This window comes from Convolutriloba macropyga, chromosome 8 (genome assembly GCF_964194025.1).
Source record: "Convolutriloba macropyga chromosome 8, txConMacr16.3, whole genome shotgun sequence".
NCBI classification, from domain to species: domain Eukaryota; kingdom Metazoa; phylum Xenacoelomorpha; order Acoela; family Convolutidae; genus Convolutriloba; species Convolutriloba macropyga.
Genome location: NC_134475.1, coordinates 46,306,316 through 46,327,155, shown reverse-complemented (window position 1 = coordinate 46,327,155; position 20,840 = coordinate 46,306,316). Strand labels below are relative to the sequence as shown.

Below are 20,840 nucleotides of genomic sequence, written 5' to 3'. Positions count from 1 at the left end.
GCAGAGCCTGAAAATGCGTTTGAATTTTAAAAAAATGGTACAAATTTCTTGATTTACTTGATTTATTAGTTAATTTTTGACTTTTTCTTGTAATTTCTTCATTTTTGGATCTTTCGGCCGTTTTTTGTCAAAATTCAGTTAATATAGCAACCTATTGATAATTCATAGATTCAACGCCTCTTTCTACCTCGATGTATTTAAAAAAAATTTACATATGCTTATCCGATTTTGGTAGTTTTTTTTCCAATTTTTTCTTATTTGTTTGTATTTTGGTTTTAGTTTCTGGAAAAAGTTGTTTTGCGCAACATGAGGGACTTTACGTTCCTTTCAATAAAAGTTCAATCAATTTTTGACGGTTTTTTTTTTTCATGAATGTTTTTTTTCATAAATGCAGTCTCAAAAATTTATTGAACATTTTTGCAAAATGTTTTGTGTTTTTTTTCTGCTTTTTCTTTTTTTTGCTCTCTTCAGGAGGTTGGATCTTTTTCTCGGATTACTCGTTGTCTTTTCTATGTCTCGGGTGCTGAACAATGAAATGTATTCATTTTTCTTAATTTTTAAATTTGATTTTTTACTTTCAAAAATCAAGAGTTAGTCTTTCTGTTACAGTGTTCTTTACTTTCTGTCCATATTCGTCGCATTATATATTGTATCACTCTAACTTTGTACTGGCACCTGCATTTATATTCGTTATATTGATTCCTTCAGTTGTTTAAAAATTCTTTCAGTTGTTCTTTCAGCTTTCTTCTTAGATTTTCGTCACTTCTTTGGTTTTCAATTGATTTCATTCAACATAAGGCAGTACTGACAGTTTGCTAGAAAATTTTTTCCAAAATATCCACTTATTACTATTCATTGCAATTTTCTTTAGGCCTTGGTAATGTTTCCAAACGAATTTTTGCCTTTGATTATTATTTTATTGCTTATGTCTTTTCTATGATTAATTTAATTTTTGAATTAGTATGAAATCATTTCTAGAATGTATACATCAAGGAAGAAATATGTGTGGTTTTTGTTCTAATTGCAGTGATTAGAAATCTAATTGTATTGGTTTTCTGATTCTGAAACTTGAGCATTTTTTTTGAAAAATTTAACTTAGATTCTAAGATTATTATCTGCCGTTTGCTTTCGCGATCTTTTTGAGATTAGAATCATGAATTATTTTAGGGCAATTGATAGGCCTGTCGGGTTTTTCAGCCTATCAGTATTTTGACTATTCTAATTATTTTGGTCTTTTTAACGTTACCAAACTTTTTCAATGATATAAATTTTTGCTGCGTTTTGTTTCTCTTGATCAGTGGTTTAAGTTTCACCAATTTTTAGATCAGACTTGGGGAGGTAATGAGTTAATGGTTTAATTCAAAAAGTAATGGCTGCAGCTGCAATTACGGTTTTTTGAAGTTTGGATGCTTCGAATCGCTTCAGGTATTCTTCGGGCTATGTTTTTAAGATCTATTCACACATACTTTTATGATTTTTGAAGTCAAATTGTAGTAGTGGTTTTGGTCACGCCGAAACAGGAAGTGGAGCGAAAAAGCGAGTGGTTGAGTGGTGGGAATTTTTTTGCTCTAATTTTAAAGTAGAGTGAGAAAACGGTGTTGGAACAAAAATTCGCTTCTCGCTAGTGGTAGTTTTTTTGTTCACATTCGGCAAATTTACTTTGATTTTACTGTTTTTTCGACTTTTTTGGATTGGATTTTCTAAAATTTTCTCCCAATACGTTCATAGTTCATTCTTGGCCTAGTTTTTTGTTTTAACCAAATTTTGATTTCTCGCTAGTGGTTTTATAATTTTGTGTTCACATGCGGCATTTTGACATTGATTTTTTATCTGATTTTTTTTGGAAATTGTTTTCCCAGTTCACTCATAGACCATTCTAGGTCTAATTTTTTATTTGGTCAAGGAAAATTCTTTGAATTGTGCTTCAGTACTTGTCGGGCTATGTTTTTTTTCTCGTCAAGATTTTTGTTACGACCATGCGACGTCACAACCACTTAAATCTGCTTTTCGTTTATTCGTTCGTGCAATTTCAACTGAAGTGTGTGCGTAACGTTATTTTTCGCTCTTAGTGGAGCGAGGTTTTTGGTTCATTCGCGTGATTAAATTCTTGTTCACACTTGACTTACCTCACTCTCAAAAATGACTGCCTCACTTTGAAATTGACTTTTATTTACTTCTATCCAATTTAATTCAGAGATAAGGTCAAATGGGTGTGTGCCACTCTAAATGAAGGTTGTTTGAGAGCAGCTAATAGAGGCAGCAAAAACTTATACAGATTTTATATCAAAATATAACATATCAGCCTTCAATGAAAGGAGGAATTTTTTGTCTGTCTTTTATACTTTTTTTTGGATACTGCTGATCTACGAAGCTATTGCGGCTATTTTCTGGCGATTTGCCAGCTATGTTTGTTTTATTGTTGATAGCCGTAGTGGCAAGTATTTTTGTGACGTGAAATATTATCAGAGTTATTTTCAAATATAATAAGCAAATGGTTTTTGAAATAACTTCAAGCATTGGACAGTTTTTTGTCCACATGCGGCAATCAATTAGACTTCAGTTTCGCCAAATAAAAAAATGGTCAGGTTTTTTTAGGAATGAGTTTTTGCTGCGGTTTGGTTTACTGATGATAACATCATTTTGAGCGAATTCCAACCGGTTGCAATCAGCAGAAAGAAATTTACCTAATCTAACTAGGAGTGCAAACTGAAATACACAATTGTATAAGTTCTTGAAGGTTGTAAATTTGCATATTTTCTTCTTTGGGAAAAGAGCTTGCATCTTTTTTCTTAATCCAGCGGAGATTGAGGGGTCGAATCGACTATTTTCCGGCAATCTGTCAGCTATTTTTATTGTTAATTGCGACAATTTTATCGTATAAACTGAACTATACCATTTTGTATACTTTGAATTAATTCAACTTCCGCATTTTATCGGCACATATCGCCTTTATCCTCGGATGCTTCTGGGTCGTCTAGACTCCGATAAAGTGCAGCATGGCAATAAAAAGAAGTTTTGCAAAGAGTATTCAATTGATTTCATCGCCTGCTCTTATTGGCGTGATCTTAAGAAAGTGATATTGACACATCATTCAAATATCATATCAACAAAGTGATCACCATATGCCAACAATTACATATCAAATAGCTGATGAATGCAAGTTCAAGAATTTTGACATTTATAGAATGTCACATACCAAGTTGATCATGGTTCTAGCTTTAGTTGTTGATTACAAAACTTGAAGAAAAGTTTTCTATGAAAACTATGCGCGTTTAAACGTAAACATGGTTGGGTGCGACTGACTTTTGAAACACAAAATGTCAACTCTGAGCTCGAAAATATAAACATTTTTCTCGCAATGTGTGTTTAGTGGTGTATTTCCTTCTACTTGACTTTGCTTTTGGGTTAACGTGCCCTTTGGCAATTTTTATTGTATATTATAGTGATACATGAACCGTTTTCGATTTGAAAATTGTGGTTTGCTTGACTCTTGCCTCGTCGTTTCATTTTGAATCCGAGGCCATTTAGCGACAAAATTTTCTATTGTAAACGCGATGAGTTTTGTGGCATTACTCAATGTTGACCATTTAACTCCACCAAAATGTTTTTTAATGTATTAATACTTGGACACGATTTTATACGCTTCCTATTATACTAGTGGTGCCAGACAAAATATACCCGACAGTGAAGTTGTTCGAATAGTACTTTTTGAAAAAGCAACTGTTCTAATCGACCATCTCTCCTAATCCAAATTTCTGATAAAAAGTTGAGCATTCAAATTTTAAATGCTGAATTCATTATTATTAGATTTGATCTGAGTAAATATATCTGGGTAAATAAATCTAACTCTGATTTGAGCTGATGTAAGAAGATTTCTTTACTTTCTCCTACGGTATTATTATTATTATTTTTGTTGTCTTATCACTTAGTCTCAGTTGCTAACGAGGCATAACTGAACCTAATTCCTGGATCGAATCCTTAGCTCTTGGCATTTATAACGCGGACAGTATTTGTATCCAATAAATATTCTGAAATCTTGAGTTTTGCATGTATTTGTTGTGTATTTTGTAGTCTTATCAATTAAATCCATAATGAAACGTCTCGGTGGCGGCTACTGAGGCATAATTGTATCTAATTAGTCGCTTTAATCCATACCAGCGGTTTTTACAACTTTGCCTTAAAAAAATAGGGATTTTAGTTCTGCCCGTTTTTTGTTTTTGTCGCTTAGTCTCAATAATAACGATTTTTATTGCCCTTCTAATGCGGCGTAATTTTAATTTATCGGCTGCAGTTGTTAGCTTTTATTTTTGATGAATTAGATAGAAATGTTTTGTGAACTTTTGATTTTCGCCTATTTGGTGTTCCTTTTTGTGTTCTTTGTTCATCTAATGGGATTTTAAAAATTTTTTGTTGGAATGTTTTATGCTCTGCTGCTGTTTATGATTGTGTAGTTTATGTTTTTTAGGGCACTAAATTTCAAAAAGATTTTGGTTTTTCGAAATTTGGTTTTTACTCTTTTTTATTTGTCCAATTCATTTCGGGATTGTTGTACGGTGTACGCATTCTAAGGATTCATAGTAACACTAATTTCGCGTTATCGTAGTTCACAGCTTGTTCAAGATTTTGTGTGAAATGTTTTTGACTTCTCTAGGATAGTTTCACTCTTTCATTTTGCTAAAAGTGCGTTTAAACAGAAGTTGCTCAGCAGAACAATATAGAACAACACATTCAGTATCGAAAACCAACATCGAAATTAAAAACGGGATAAACCCACAAAACCCAATTTTATGCCCCATAGTTGAACTTTGTTCTTTTTAATCAGTGGTCCGAGAAGTCTAATTAATAAATCAAACCAAAGTGCAACCGTGGACGTAATAAAACCTCCACATATGGATAGACATGAGCCAGCACCACAGTCACTTGTCACAGTACCTGGTTAAAGGTCCCAACCGATTCATGCATTCGTTGAAACAATTAAGTTAATTGTTCAAAACGAATGCTGTAATGTTCAAAATGAAAATACTTTTGTTTAAGTTACCTTAAATCACTAGTACCTGCTTGGCTTTCATTAATTGAAATTAGAGTTTGTCGGAGCCAATGTGATTTTGTTTTCTTTCAAGAGGCCATATTGAAATTTTCGGCTTCAAAATACTAATTTTCTCCTTTCTGTGAAAGTTTAAGAAGAATTTGTTGTTTTCTTGAAGGTCGAGATAGAAGGCAATTAGGATGTTAATAGAGCCTTTAATAATCTTGTCAAATAGCTGAACGTAAGCTCACTAACGGAAATTAAACTTGAGGATCATGAAAGAACGGTTCTTGAGATATGCACAAATTCGGGAGCTTAAGACAATATGATGTAATGATCAGCTCAATAAGCCTCCATGTTAGAGATGCTGGTTCCAGGCCAGTATTACTGATCCATTTTGGCACCTGATTAGAGATAGAGTAACAATTTTTCTTTAAAAAATTATTTTGCCTGTTAAAATTATTTTCAACCGTTTTTGAATTAAGAATACCATGAGGCACCACATGACGTCAATACTGTCTTTTGGTGTTCTCTCGGTTCAGTATGTGTGTATACAAAAAGTGTAAAAATATATACATTTTTTTGTTTGTCTGTTCCGAAAACAATTTAATATTATTATTAATACCATTAGAAGCCTCTGTGAAAGTTCTGTATTTCTTCTGGTTTTCAGTTTTGTTTGAAAAGATAGCCTCTCTCGTCGAAAAATTAGAGTTCTGTGTCAAGCCTAGACTCGGTCAATGCCGCTTTGATATTGATACTGCTTAGATGAAAAATCGGAAATTTGTCTGCTGCTGTTATCAGTATAATCATCGGACTTAATTTTAGATAGGAAATCAACTCACTGGGAAAAATACGTCTACGGCAATAAACACCCACTTAACTGTCAAGGATCTGTGCGTTTGGCTATGCCTCGCGGACCATGGCCATACCTCAGCGGACTAGAGGACTCGATATGAAACTATCACCATCGAACAAATTATCACTAACAGAGTTATTTTTACATGGTTTTTTGCTTGGGGGGGGGGGGGGGGTTATTTCCTAAACCCGATGATGGATTCGTTACCTGAGCTTATTTTCCGAGACATTTTGGAGATGGAGTCGGAGCCTTAACGAAATAGTCTATCACCATGAACACAAGGCGTCGTTCCAGTCCATTTGAGTTGCCTCCTTTAATAGCTACAAGAGCCACTATCGTATCATTGCATTATTTATTTCAAATTCCCGGTAATCAATACATCGATTGAAACGGCTTAGTCAAGTGATCATTTAGTCAAATATTTGGTTTCTAAGGGCCATTTTTAGATGTTTTTCTTTTCTCTATCTCTCTCCTTTAATTTAGTGTATATCCCAAATTATTGTTATCATGAATGGCCAAGAACAATCAACTAAAACCACAGAAAAGCAGCGCCGCTTTTACATCCATTTAAGCTACCAGCCGCGCTTTTATTTGTTCTGGTATTTTTGTTTGGAATGCAAAAAATCAAAGCGATGCTGGAGGTTTTGATAAAAATATCGATTTTGGGAATTATTTTACGTGGCGTTGCGTATCGTAATTGTAATATGAGCGCATTTTTTCAACCTGCGCCCCCGCTATAAACCTGTTAAAGCCAAGCCACCGAAATATCCCTCTTTTTGTTGTCAACTGCGATTAACTATGCCGTCCAAACATTACAACTAGTAATGCCAAAATGCTCTCTCTGCCTCTTTCTCATTCTATCGCTTACTTACTTGCTCCCTCTCTCTCTCTCTCTCTTCTCTCTCAACCGGATTTAATACCAGCCTAGTTAGTTGTAATAACTAGCGCTAACCAGCACCACAAGCAGTACTGCGTCCGGCCTGGCGGTTGTAAAAACGTGTACCTTGTGCTAATCAGGTAGCATTAAACCCTGCTGCGCCTGAACTCTGTTCAAATAACACGTGGTGTTAACTCTTGTCACTTAGAACCCCAGACAACACAACACCACTACTACTATTACCCACTCCTACTTTTGCTATATCTATTCCTCCCATACTACCTCTATACCCACACACCTATACCACCACTACTTTACTACTACTACTATTGCTGCTGCTAGTACTACTAATATTACCACCACCACCACCCCACCTCCAGTCATTACACCGTTCTAGTCCCCCGCCGTATCATCTAAACTTAATCTACCTTGTTAACGAAACGAGGAGACCAATACTACCTGCTTCCAACACACACGCCGAATGCTATGTTATTCTTCCTCAAAACAGCATTGCTAAGTTCGACCTGTCTGAAATGCTGAAGTTAAACGTCACTTAAGGTCTGTGTTACTTTTCCGATTGATTGCGTCTATTTGCAAGTAAGTTACTAGTCAGGTAGAAATATGAACTGCTGGATATTGTAATATTCTCTATTTAGGGAAATACTATAGACATGTGTTTTTTGGTAATTACCGTGACCGTCTGCTAGTCTTGACATGCTTTTCGCATGTTCCAGGCCGAATTTTAAGCTGTTTTTCGAAACAAATGAATCGATTAGTTTATCGATTAGCCTAATTAGTGGGAGCAAACTACATTAATTTCTGATATTTTGATTTTGCTGGAGTTGGAACAAGCAAAAATCTTGTGTTCCTAGATCCATAAAAAGAAAAATGAAATCAAAAGCTGTGTCATAAAATTTACAAAACTGTATTTACAAAACTGAGCTTAAAAGTTCTGAAAACCTTGCTTCAAGAAAACTTGTTTCCTGTGTTTTCAGTGAGGCATCATTTGACTACCTCTGATTTTCCTTAATTTATAGTGACGCATTATTTTTTTGTGACTTGCATTCCCTTTTGATCATTTGAATGCCCGATTTTGAATAACTGTTTGATTTTATTCTTTCTGTTGTAAATCTAGTTCTAAGGTTGATCAAGAACAGCCCTCACATCAAATTTTATTACAGCATTAAGTTTCTACAAATTTGGATTATTTTGTAAGAGTAAGTCTTTATCCTTATGGTTATAATTTTAGGTCTGATATGTTAAATAGATTGTTCTAAAGTCGCGTATTTGTACTCTGCTCGTTTCTGACGCGTTGCATGCGGGACAAGTGGGTTTAAGCTATATGTAAATTGATTACAAATAGCATTATCAGCAGTTGAAAAACATCTGAGAATGAATTCGGAGACGTGAGAACATTCTAAAAAGGATTAAGAACTTACAAAACTTAAACCGTGGCATACGAATCTCATTAGTTTTATCATGCAATCCCACTGTCTCTAAATTAATTGTTTTTTCTCGAAAAGCAGTATTTTGTCTCCATGCAGAATTATGATGACGTAGAAGAACAACATCGGCTGAGATGCAGACAGATTGGCCGCATTACTTCCGTCTTATTAAATTTAAATTGGTCCAACCTCTTTCGTCATCAAATGCTCTCAAATGAAATTTGGCAATTGTCGGGATCCTCTAAACGGGATAAGCTGGTAAATACTGAGGGTATTAAGTTCCTGTTCAGTTATATTAGAGCGTTATAGGCGCTAGAAGTGTGAATTTCACTGAAGCTGCTGATGATGCAGAAATTCATGTGTGACGGTTCCAAAAGCTCAATTTTGGAGGTTTGGATCCCGCCACGCACACAGTGATGTTAGTGTACCTAAACAAATTGTTACAAACCCAAATTACTGAATGAATAACATAATGCCATACCGCATTAGAGAGCATATGATGCCTGCCCTTAATAATACTACGAGACAAAACAAACGACAAAATAACAAAAACGTTTTTCAACAAAGTTTTTATTGCAAGAACTCAATATCTAATTTTAAAAGCACATAGTAGCGAAATCAAAAACCACCAAACACCTTGTAAAGTAATTTTTGTAACTTTATAGTCCTCGACTATAAAGTAGATAGGACCTGTCCATAACGGATCTAGATAAGCAATCGGCAGCCAAAAAGGCGACGTTCAAAAATCCATCGACGTTTTTTAAACCAAATAATTTTGAAGTCATGAAAACCATTAGCTTTTGACTAATAGTCGACAGATTTACTTATAAGTCCTCGAGGTATCTGTTTTTTGTGACGTTAAGCCAAATGACGGACTGCAAAACAACTACAGATGCAAAAATACAGAAAAATTTATAAACAATTTTAAAACAAAGTTTTGAAGCCATTGGCGTCATCAGCTATTATCTTAATATTATGTTACTATTTCAATTTCTATTTCTACTAATGAATATGTTATATTTATGTTTAGCAAAGTTTTTTATAATGGGAAGTTTCAATATTGTTATAAGGTAACAAGACTTGAGGTAACTAAAAATAACCACAATTTTGAGCAAAAATCTCAAAAATTTTGAAACTTTTACCATCCCAAGCCAATCATTGGGGGGAAAAACCGCTAAGCAGACTATTTTTGAATTCAATTTTAAACACAATGGAGCTGTCATCATTTGGAAAACTTTCAAGTTCACAGAAATTACTTCAAAAACGGTTAATGTTCAATTTTTTGCAAAAAAAAAGAATTTTTTCAAAGTCTCGACAACCGTTAGGTATGCATTCAAAGCACTAGATAAGTTAATTTCTCTTCTATGAAGCCCATTGCGTTTTCATTTTACGAGTCCAAGACATCTGACTAGAAAAATGCAACAAATGCCGGCAAAACAACAATTCATTAAAAATTACGAAAACAGTGTCATAAAAACCATGAGCGATGATTCTCTGAAAACAAAATGATGATTGAGCCTATTTCGTCTGCAATGGTTTTTTTCAGTAATAGAACCTTGACTTGAAAATGTACTTGTCACTAAGTTACTCGAGAAAAACCAAAAATTCTGAAAATAAATTTTAAAAAAGCTCTCCAATATAAATCAAATCTTTTAGATTGAAAACTTCCCGATCAAACCAAAACTAGCTTTTTCATAGCTGCTCATCTCTGAGGCACACGAAATTGTTCCGTATTTTACTGTGAAATTAATTTTGAATTAAGATGTTGATGCAAAGAAAAACTTTTGCAAAAAAAGATGCTAAAAGTGAACAAAATCACACCCAAATATCTATAATGTTCTCACAAATTTAAACCTCGATAGCTGCTCAAAGAAGTTGGAAGTAAGAAATTCTGTTGATTTTCAAATTCTACGCTGGAAGAGCTTTCTATTGATACCACTCACGATTCTCTACGATGAATATATTGATCGGCCAAAATTGACTGAATCAAATCAAAACAAAACCATTTGAGTATATAGCCCCCCCACCACACACACACACACACACACGCACACACACACACACACACACACACACACACACACACACACACACCCACCACGTGGGTTCGGAACACAAGTTTTGATAAAAAATATGTATCTTGCGTTGATAAAATTCTGCAGATTTTGCTATTGTTCCATAGAGCGCAAAAAACTTTTTGGCCGTTATTATTTGGAGCAATTGACATTATTTTTGAGTAGCAAACAGTTTGTGCAATTGTTTGAAAGTTTTGGGATCATCCTTGTCCAATTATTTAGAAAGCATATATACCAATATTTGGCGTTCTCATTTGCTGTAACCTGTGATAACCAAAATTTGTTATGCTGAACCTATCACCTCTGCCATACGTTCTGAAATCGTACATAGCAAGTATTTTTTCGTTGTTAACTGACAATACCGCAACTTCATCACACATTTAGTGTCTTTTTCCTTCTTTCCTTAACTAGCGGGAGTTAAAAAAAATACCTTATTCTATGCAATGCTAGATGAAATGTTTTTGATGATTGGACAAGAATCTGGTGTTCGCCAGAATAACGTTTTCAGGTATATTGTTTACATTTTGTGTTATATATTTTACAGGTATATTTTACATATGTCGTGTTTGGATGACGTTGGTCTTTCAAATCTGATGTGAGTAAAAAAACTAATAACCAGAAGTTTTGTTTTAAGTAAGTTTCATTTTAATAATTGAATGAATTTGTTTGTTTCAGATCACACATGCTTCTCCTATGTCACACTACTATTACATCAACGTTTGATTAACCCACACCTCTTACCAGTTTAGTTATATATCGTCAGCACACCACTTTGTTGTTTTATCTTGTTATTACATTTGTTCGTTTACATTATCTCTACCTCAATAATTAGGAGGCGTGAAAAATCTTATTCCCTATTTTTGGTGCTCTTTTTGTTTTAAATATTAATGATGTCTCTTTAATTGCTATTATTACTCTGAAAGTATCAAATTTTCTGTTAATTGGAAACCTAGTGATTTATGAAATCGACTTACTCTGCAATGAAATCGAGCTTAATTTTGCTGCAGATAAACGCCTGTAAAAAAGTTTGCATTATGTGCAATATTTTCCGCAATTTTTAAAACGGAAACTGCTCTTATTGGAATCACTATTTGCTGTTATTTTATGGAAAATGTCACGATAATGCCAAACGGCTGCTGAGGTTGGAAAGATCTGGTGAACTAAATAGATGAAATAAAATTTTATTTCCTTGCTCCTAGTTTCTCTCAAGTTGACTTTGTTTTGTTTTCTCTCGTAATGAAAACTATCAGTCAAGTTGGAGTTTATATTTTCCTTATAAGTATTAGTGTTATGTCAGACATAAGCTCAACACTCAAGTATATTATTACTCTTACCAAATAGTTGCTGACAAAAGCTTTGCTCTTGGTGTAATTTCACTGAGAACGAAAGCTACGTTGGGTTGGTTGGAAGCTAACTAGCAGGTTATAAATCATAACTGAGAGGCTAAAAGTTGGTAAATATAGCTATCATATTTTACCTGTCAATTTTGAATTGTTGACCATGGAAAGCTTCCCTATTTTCCCTTTTTCCTTTCTGCTAGGGAAAATTTGACCAAGTAGCTTAAAAATTGCCATTATTTGTGACTGCTTCCGTAGTTATTATTGCTTCCATCTATTGTATTTCGATCACCTTTTCCTACATCCGTTCGCTTTACAATGCGTTCCCTTGTGCTTTACTCTTCACCACAATGCCAATTGCCAATTGATGAAAAAGAGGGAACAGCCGAGCTCTACCTGCTTTTAACCAAGTAAATACTGTAAACAAACCTCCTCAATTAAACTGCTTCCGTGCTAGACTTGGGGGAAAACGCGCCAAGAATTGACAATAAAAAGCAGCGTCTACTAAGACTGTACTCAGCTTGATGTGTCAAACACAACGTAGACACAATAGTAATTTCTTTCAATTTCATCAAAGCAAAAAATGACTACTGTATAGCGTTACTGTATTTAACAAGCCGTTTCATTAACTCGCAACAGTTTGGCCTAAACCTGCAGTGAATAATTTATGACGTTTATTTTGGAGTGTTTCCTAGTTTTTCTTTCCTTGGGTTACAAAAATAAAAATTTAATCTCGATTTAGGGCAGTCAAATGTAAAGTGTTTGGTTTCAATCAAACTTGATATTTTGATTTAAAACTTACGGCCTTTCGGTCAGGCTAACTTTGATTTGTGAAATTGATTGCAGCCCGGTTAGATTTCAAAATATTATTGTTTGCATTAAGAGCTCTGGCTTGTCTGTGGAGTTCAAACATGCTAGTTCCGTCCCCTCTTTTAAAAGCCGAAATCAGGATTTTGTGTTAATAACCCATGTGATACAATATTCAAATAACGGTGGTTGGTTTAATTCGATCGTTTATTACAAATATATTACTCCTAACTAACTAGTCTCCCGCCCGCCCGTTTTTCCATGAATTTTGCCCGTTCCCTGTTTATGGTCCCCATTGGCACAATTGGAGCGTTATAAACCGTTTATAACATTCTAACCAACTTGGTTATTGTGGTGGATAAAGGCGCTAACAAATCGATAATACTAGCTTGCAGTCACTGTCATTATCAGTTTACATTATCTGGCTCAAATGCGCGTCTCAACACAAGTTATTACGACCTGCTTTGTTTTGATCACGTTCTTCAAGGGTTATGAATTGGCTATAAACGATGCAGCAGCAACCGTTACAGCTGGGGTGACACAAGGTGACCAAGTTGCCAGTTTGTACGCGGAGGTTGGAAAGTTCTTCACTGTCCAGTTCAAACGCGGTGATGAGATTTTGAACCAGGTCGGTTGCTCAGTGTTTACTCCTTTGCTGATCTTTTTCTGAATAACAAATTTTTCATAACCCTGCGCAAACAAATTATTGCTTGTTTTTACGCTGATAATAGAATTCATAGCCTGATAAGATGCGATTTGTGATCGAATTCTTTTATACTGTTATTAAGGTGTAAAAATATCAATTACATATTCATACTATTCCCTTTATGTTTATGAAAGTGGCTCAGTTTGAAATAACTCGCCTAGTTTCCATCTTAGTAAGTGCTTACCATGTTTTTAAATTTTTATCATTGTTCCGACCGCTCTTGAGGGAGGGAGGAACTATATACTCAAATGGTTTTTTTTGTTGAGACAATATTGGCCGATCGATATAATCATCGTAGAGAGTTGTGAGTGGTATCATCAGAAAGCCCGTCCAGCGTAGAATATGCAATTAAAAAGATTTTTAAATTTTCGCTTTTTATAGTGAGTTATCAAGGTTTAAAGTTTTGTGAATTTTAGACAATTCAGCTGTTTTTATTCACATTTTTGACCAATTTTTCGTCAATTTTGACCACATTTTCGTCAATTTTGCTACAATATGATAGAATTGTTAATTGTAGTGTTGTTAATTATATCTCTAAAGATATAGGAGGGTTGGGTTGCTGAATTGTTAGATCCGAGTTTTTTTGGCTATAATTTAAGCTAAATTTTTCAAAGTTCAGACTTTTTTCGTCGAAAAAATGGATTTTTTAGCACACTTGCTTTAAATTTGTAGGAAGTAGACACCCTAAAACTGAGGCTAAATTCATTTTAAGCTCAAAAAAGCTAGTTATAATCCCACAGGCTTAAGGAGTCTTCTGGAGTTATAGTTTTGCCAGTTTGTTTGCGAATTTAAAATCGATAATTATACAAATGCATTATTTTTTTTGACAAATTGAAAAACTTTGTTTAGATATGATTTATTTCGGAACCATTTCAGCATTTGAGTGTTTTGTTAGATGTGCAGCAAAAGCTGGGCTGATCTCGATTTCACCTTGGATCATAACGATAAAAAGATTATAGATTTCAGTGGGGCGCGACCTATGTAAATGGGTCGCGCCCTATTGTAAAATATTTCCGCTATGTAAATGTTTTTTTTTGTAAATTACAGACAAGAATTTCAAATCAGGGCTTCTTTAATGACAGACACGATTTACAATAAATGACACTCAACGAGATTATACTATGATTTCAGAGTTAAGCTCATGGTTTTTATGGCTCTGGCCAATTTTTTCTTAAAAAATTTATGATGAACTTTTTGCGTTTTGCTTTCATTTTTTACACTTTTTGTAGCCCAATGACTTCAAGTACCCAATCAAAAATCCGGTTGGTTTTTGGAAGGTAAAAATGAACCTAGACATTTTTTCGGTTGTTTTCTAATAACTGTTATGACTTTGAATATATTTGTTTTGAGAACATATCTTCGAATTTTTGAACTTTGCCATTATTCTATACTTTTTCTCTCAACTTCGGGCGCATCCTCAGTAAAAACAAGCAGAACCTATCTTCCTCTGAGTAACAAATTGGTTTCTGTAACGGTTTTATATTCAAATAATGGTTTCTTTATTTTTTTTATTTTCGGTCATAATTGCACATTTTATGAGTACATTTTGTTGCCTTGTCGAATTATCACATTTTTGACATGTACAGTTAAATGAAAGCATAGTAGGGACATTGGAACGTTGGAAAACTGCGTATCCCGATCTGTTGATTATTTTTGTTGAATAGTTTATGCTTTTTTGGTCGAGCAACAGTTGTCCAGCAAAACCTTGTTTTTTTTATTTTGCCTGTTTGTCTTTCTTTTCGTTGTTTTGCGCCATATATCCAGTAACGATGAATCTTAATTGTTTCCCCAGGACGTATAATTCAACACAGTTAAAGGTTTCAGTCTGTAGCTGTTTGTTTTAATGACTTTCAAATTAAAATTTAAAAGAAAAGATTTTTCTTCTGTCTCATTTTTGCTTTTATTTCGGTCACCATGTAACTCAATCTCACTCCTTGTAAGTCTCAATTGCTTTTGTTGATTCAAACTATTTTTTCACGCTTGGTTATACGTTCTGACTGATTGCTTTGACCATTTAGTTTCACAAAAGTTATCGAGATTTCTATACTGTTCACTTTTTGGGTTTCTTTTTGTAATGTCTAAGTAATCCTTCTGTAAAGAAGACTCGCTGATGTTATGATAAGGGGAAAATAGCAATTGGCATTTCTTGCAGGTAACATCTTTTAATTATATTGCCTTAAACAGTGTCATAACGTAAATTTGTTTGAAGTTTTGGCTTCTTTGTTTTTATTTTGTTGGGTCGTGACTTAGTCTCGTTTATAACAGGACCAATTGGTTTCCTGATGTGTTGAAACTGAATCTATTGCTTTTTGTTGAACTCTCAAGTCTGTTGTGACTTTTCATAGTATTTCTTTTGGCACACAAATTTGTGTGTTTGAGCTTGCTTCGTCTTTTTTAAGTAGTTTTTCGGTCAATTTTTAGCTCAGTCTCTTTAAACACAGGTCACAACCCGTTTCCAACGAGCTATAATATAATCTTTATAAGGATTATAGCTTCAAACTTTTGTGTCTCGGCTTTGTTACTACTGTTACTTCGAGATTTCATAAAATGTTAGATTTCTATATATTTGTACATTCCAAAACTTTTATGGCTTCGTTTTAAATTATAACAATAATCGTCGATCCCATTGGCTTTGAAAATTTGCGCAATCAACCATTGGATAGTGACATGTCTCAATCGCTTCCTATTAAGATTTAAATGAACAATTTAAAGATTTAAATCTAATGACATTAATAACTTCAAAAATGGGAAATTATTTTTGAACTTCGCGCCTATTTGCTCTTTTTTGTCGACCTGTTAGCCAGTCGCTTTGGGGACAGGTCCCATATTTTTTCTAATGATGTATAGGTTAAACAGTTTTGTTTAGGTTTTATCTGATGCGAGTTTGCTGTTATGATTTTTTTTATTATACACATCGAGTTTTAGTCGTAAATAATGTTTGTTGTTTACTTTTTATTGTCCTTTCTAGTAGTCCTATTATGAACAAATTTTATCGGCCCTATAGAGTGGCATTATTGTGTCTCTTTGGTTGTTTATTGAACGATGTATATGTTTTTGAAAGTTTTCTACCTCTTCATCATTTGTGCGAATGTGGATGAGCGGGGTCGGAACATTATGTGCGTACGCACATTACCGAGCCTCCTTGTTTTACAAGCTTGCATTGCCTTTAATTTGTTAAGTTTGCAGCTCTTGGATGACCAACTTCTTGCTCTTGAAAGCGCATTTTAAAATGGGTGTTGTTTAGAGTTTTTGAGACCTTAAAGGCTGAGGATTGCTGAAATGTTATCGTGAGTTTTTTGAACCTTTAATGTAAATTCGACATCGAGGTTTTTAATTGCTCTCTAATAAAATTTGAAGCAATTATTGTAAATGTCTCTTTTTATGCGAAATAATTGGTTGACCGTTTTGACCGCTAGCCGGGTATCTTTTAAGATACTAGAGGAACAAAATTCCTGTGGTAGTCATCAATAAAAAACTCTCTAAAGTATTGATTGATTTTTTCCGATTCATAAAAATGGGAGGTGCAGATCAAGTTACATTCTTTGCTATTTTAGGCAAAGTAAAATTGGGTATATCCGCTTTTTAAAAGTCAGTTTATGCTGTTTTTGTGGACCAATGATATAGTTTTATAAAATAGTTGCGATATAATTGTAACGGTTAAATGACGTCAATCTGCTTTTTTCGATTCGTTCATTTGTGCAATTTCAAATGAATTGCGTGCGTGATGTCATTTTCACTCTTTTTGGAGCGTTTTTTCTTCGTTTGCGTAATTAATTTTTTCGGTAGCACGTGACATACCTCAATCTCAAAATTATTTTCCGCTCAAAAGGATTTTCTTCTCAAAATAATATTTGCTATTTTGAATTGTAGGAGATAAGGTCAACTTAGTTTATGTCACTCTAATTGATGGTTATTTGCGGGCAACAAAATCTCAAGATTTCAAAATCTTTTAATCAAAAATCTTTTGTCTTATTCTGTTCTTCGGTCTTATTTTATTTACAACACAGTTAATGAAATCGTGTTTCTTTGTGGTTGACCGTTTTGAGTTTTCGAATGACTTTTACGTTCTAAGATTTTTGTGTGATCTTAAATGTTCTCGTTCTCACAAAATTTTGAGCATCTGATCTCAATTGATGGATCACACGTCAAATAAATGCAATGTGCATCGAATTATCAAAGCGATAGTGGCTGTTTTTGGGGACGTCGTGGTTTTCTTACGACTCGAAGAGGAGTATTGAGATTCTGCAGGTTTTTTTTAGCAGAAAGCAAGTTTGTTCATGACTTGAATTTTGACTTCTTTCTGTTCGAGCTTTTACCCTGATTGGACTTTAACAGTAGCTTCGTTTGTAATGTATAGTAATTAAGGAACTGCTGGTAATGTTCAAGGTGAAGAGGTCATTTTTTTGAGATTTTTTGTTCCTATATAAGTCACCCCTATTTATCTGAACTACACCACACAACCCCCCCCCCCCTCCGCCAACGCCTACCTGCCCCCCCCCCCCCCCCCGCCCCAACTTACACCCCCACCTACTCCTACCCCCTCCCTTCCGCTAACTACCCCCACCTACCCCCCCCACTACCCCAGCACTACCCACCTGCCTAACCTATCTACTCACCCACCCCACCTAGCTCTCCCCCCGCACCTAAAAAATTGTCGCTATTTTTAAATTACTTTAATGTGGTTTACTGGGCTTCATCTGTTTTTTTCTCTTGTCTATTTTGGTGTTCTGATTTCGGTAAGGTTAGGTTAGATTATAATGCACGACGATTCGAGTCGTTTCCGGTATTCTACCGGCTATGTTTTTTTCTATTTGTCGTCTCCGTCGGTGATTCTTGCTACCTGACTTCTCTGAATTGAGTGTGTGCCTGAGGTCATTTGTTCTGCTTTTAGTTCAATTGCATGACTTACCTTCTGAACTCGCTTAAATGAACTTTAAATTTTTTGAACATTTGCTAGTTAACGGTCAATAGTGTGTATCTAAGTAGTGCCAAACGTGTTTGCCCCAGTTCTTGGGTATTAGAGTCTTGAGTTTCTGATTTTTAATATTAAATTTGAAAAAGCTCCATTAGGATTTTTTTCCTTTAAGAGCGTATGAGTCTCATAAAAATGAGTCCGAATCTAACCAAAAAGTCTAGTAGTCTACTAAAAGACTGGTGGTCAATCTGTCTATCTTATTTTAGTTTTTTCAATGCATGGAAGACCACAAGCGTCTATCGCAGCTTTTCCGGCAATCTGCCGGCTATGTTTTTAAATCTTGATAGTGGTCTATATTAACCTCTAATGCATAGTGATATCTTATCATTTTAAATCTTGATAGTTGTCAATATTAACCTCTAATGACGCCATTTGAAACCCCAAAATAAACTAGTCATCATGCAGGCCAATCACGCTCCGAAAAATAAGCAGACTAGCTAATTGATGGCCACCTTTAGGCTCTGAACGGCTATTTTTTATGCACTCTGCATTTTAATTCGCTTTACCGTTTCTTTGCGTTTTCGTTTTACATAATTCACAGTTTTCACATTTGACTCGTGATTTGCCTCACTCACTGCTCCAACTAAATGTATTTTAAATTATTTCAAGCTTTGAATTTCACAAAGTAGTGAATACGGTGAATGTGAAAAGAGCAAAAATAAAAAAAAAGCGATAAACGGATGAAGTTTGGTCATTAAGTCGTTCTGCTGATCAAAGACCATTAGAGAGATTGCTAGCTGACATTAGTATCAAGCTTAATAGCTTTCAGTTTAGAAGCTGAATTAAGTATAATTTTGAATATTACTAAAAATGCACACCGAATTAGAACTCTCTTCTGTCGTTTTCTGTTTCAATCCTGGTGCGCGTCAACGGCGGCTATTTTCCGGCAATTTGCCTGCCATGTTTTTGAATTAGTTACCATCAGCTTTTTTAGAGCAACTTTTTCGACGTTTGTCGGTTGTATTTCCGTGTCCTTCTTTTGATGTTTGAAATTTTTTGATGTGTTTGAAATGTGCAAAATTTTTAGCATAAGATTACAAATTGTCATACTGTGTTTCTTCTGTTAAGGACAGTTTCAACGAATTAGCAGAATTTTTGGCGGGAAGATAATTTTTTCTACAAATGATTTAAAAATATGATAAAACTACTAAATGATAAAACTAACTTTTTTCTTTTAATAGTTGGACAAATGATTTAACAAGCAAACGAGAATCCTTCTTGTGATGAGTTTCCGTGTCCTTCTTTTGATGAGTTTGAAATTTTTTGATGTGTTTGAAATGTGCAAAATTTTTAGCATAAGATTACAAATTGTCATACTGTGTTTCTTCTGTTAAGGACAGTTTCAACGAATTAGCAGAATTTTTGGCGGGAAGATAATTTTTTCTACAAATGATTAAAAAATATGATAAAACTACTAAACGATAAAACTAACTTTTTTCTTTTAATAGTTGGACAAATGATTTAACAAGCAAACGAGAATAAGAATTGTCGCGAGATTTCCGTAGTTTTTTAAATGCTTTGAAAAACCTGTGCTGCTAAAATCTTCAATACCTTCCATAAATAACTACTAGTGTTTTAGCGAATATGAAAATGAGGAAATAGATAGCTATGTATGTAGAACGGAATTGCCAAGAAGAGACAAATTAAAACATTTTTTTAACTTTGTTTTAATTAAATCTACAATAGAGTCTTTTTTTGAAACCAAGAGCAATCCTTTAAATGTAAAGAATACACCAATGAGTCTTGGAAGTTTTTCAAAAAATTTATCAAAAATTTTAAATTGGTGTTTTTTTGGTTTCATTGTCTAACATATCTGCTTTACATAAGCTTTTTATTGAACGAAAAGATCAAAGTGAGTAAATTGAGTATTATGGCATTGGTTTTTTTGGAGGATTGGGTATATTGTCATGTATATGTTTCACTTTAACTTTATTTCATTTTAAATTATTTCGCCTGGACATCATTATGCTATTTAATTGCCAAGTTATCATGTTTGTGATGGGTGTGAGGGACTGGGATAAGTGGTAAGAAACCTCCTTTATTTTATTTTCCGGAAATCCGTTTTTTTTTTTCAAAACTAGAGGTCGATTAGCTTTGCGAGACGAATCTGATCATTTTCCTGTTATAATTTTTCAGTGAGTTGGACACTTGCTTTTAATGTATAATATATAATGCATAAGTTTAAATTCTTTTTCTCAGATGAGCTTTTTTTTAAAAAAAATAAAAATCAAGGCCTTTTTAGATTTTAAAACAATTGTTTATATTGAACTATTTCTTTTCAAAATGCGCTTTGGTTGAGCCTGGTTGGTACCCCACTATAAAATTTAAAATGTAAAAAAGTGTCTTAAACCGCTCTGTAGGCACTTATGGCGAAAGTTAATAAATTTATTTATTTAATCCAGATGAGGGTGAAGGGCGCAATCTGATAAACAGCTAAATAAGTGGAAAACTAGTTTTTGCATGTATTTCGTAACTTCGGGCGAAGGGAGCTGTCATATTGGCTCACGTTGTGCATAATTTATGCAGTCAAAATTAATGGCGGAAATCGCCTCTAGATATTGTTAGTTTTGTGCGCTCAATTTGGAAACTTCAAAGCGGTAGAATGCTACGTTGTAATTTTTTGGAACACAAAACAAGGAATTCGCTGCTTATTATGGTCAAATACTGATATTGAATTTGAAAGCAACCAAATATCATTAGTGCGCAGTCTTCGTAATATGAACTGATTCAAGGAGC

The 20,840-nt window shown here is 34.3% G+C and overlaps 2 protein-coding genes across 12 annotated transcripts in view; both read left to right on the top strand.

Moving 5' to 3' along the window:
- Window positions 1-20,840, top strand: part of LOC142344759 (uncharacterized) — a 94,923-nt gene that overhangs the window by 56,704 nt on the left and 17,379 nt on the right. For 8 of the 11 annotated variants that reach the window (XM_075396669.1, XM_075396659.1, XM_075396666.1 and 5 more), the window contains one exon: window positions 10,955-13,051. In XM_075396669.1, coding sequence (XP_075252784.1) covers window positions 12,854-13,051 — 198 coding nt within the window. In that variant the 5' untranslated portion in view covers window positions 10,955-12,853. Of the gene's footprint in view, window positions 1-6,091; window positions 7,357-10,739; window positions 10,875-10,954; window positions 13,052-20,840 lie in introns of those variants that run through there. The other 3 variants (XM_075396660.1, XM_075396664.1, XM_075396667.1) reach the window with 3 other exon arrangements.
- The window catches only part of LOC142344760 (kinesin-like protein KIF2A), a 127,684-nt gene continuing 115,212 nt past the window's right edge, over window positions 8,369-20,840 (top strand). Inside the window, exon 1 of the mRNA XM_075396671.1 lies at window positions 8,369-8,378. The gene's annotated coding sequence lies outside the window, so the exon portion shown is untranslated. The remainder of the gene's footprint in view (window positions 8,379-20,840) is intronic.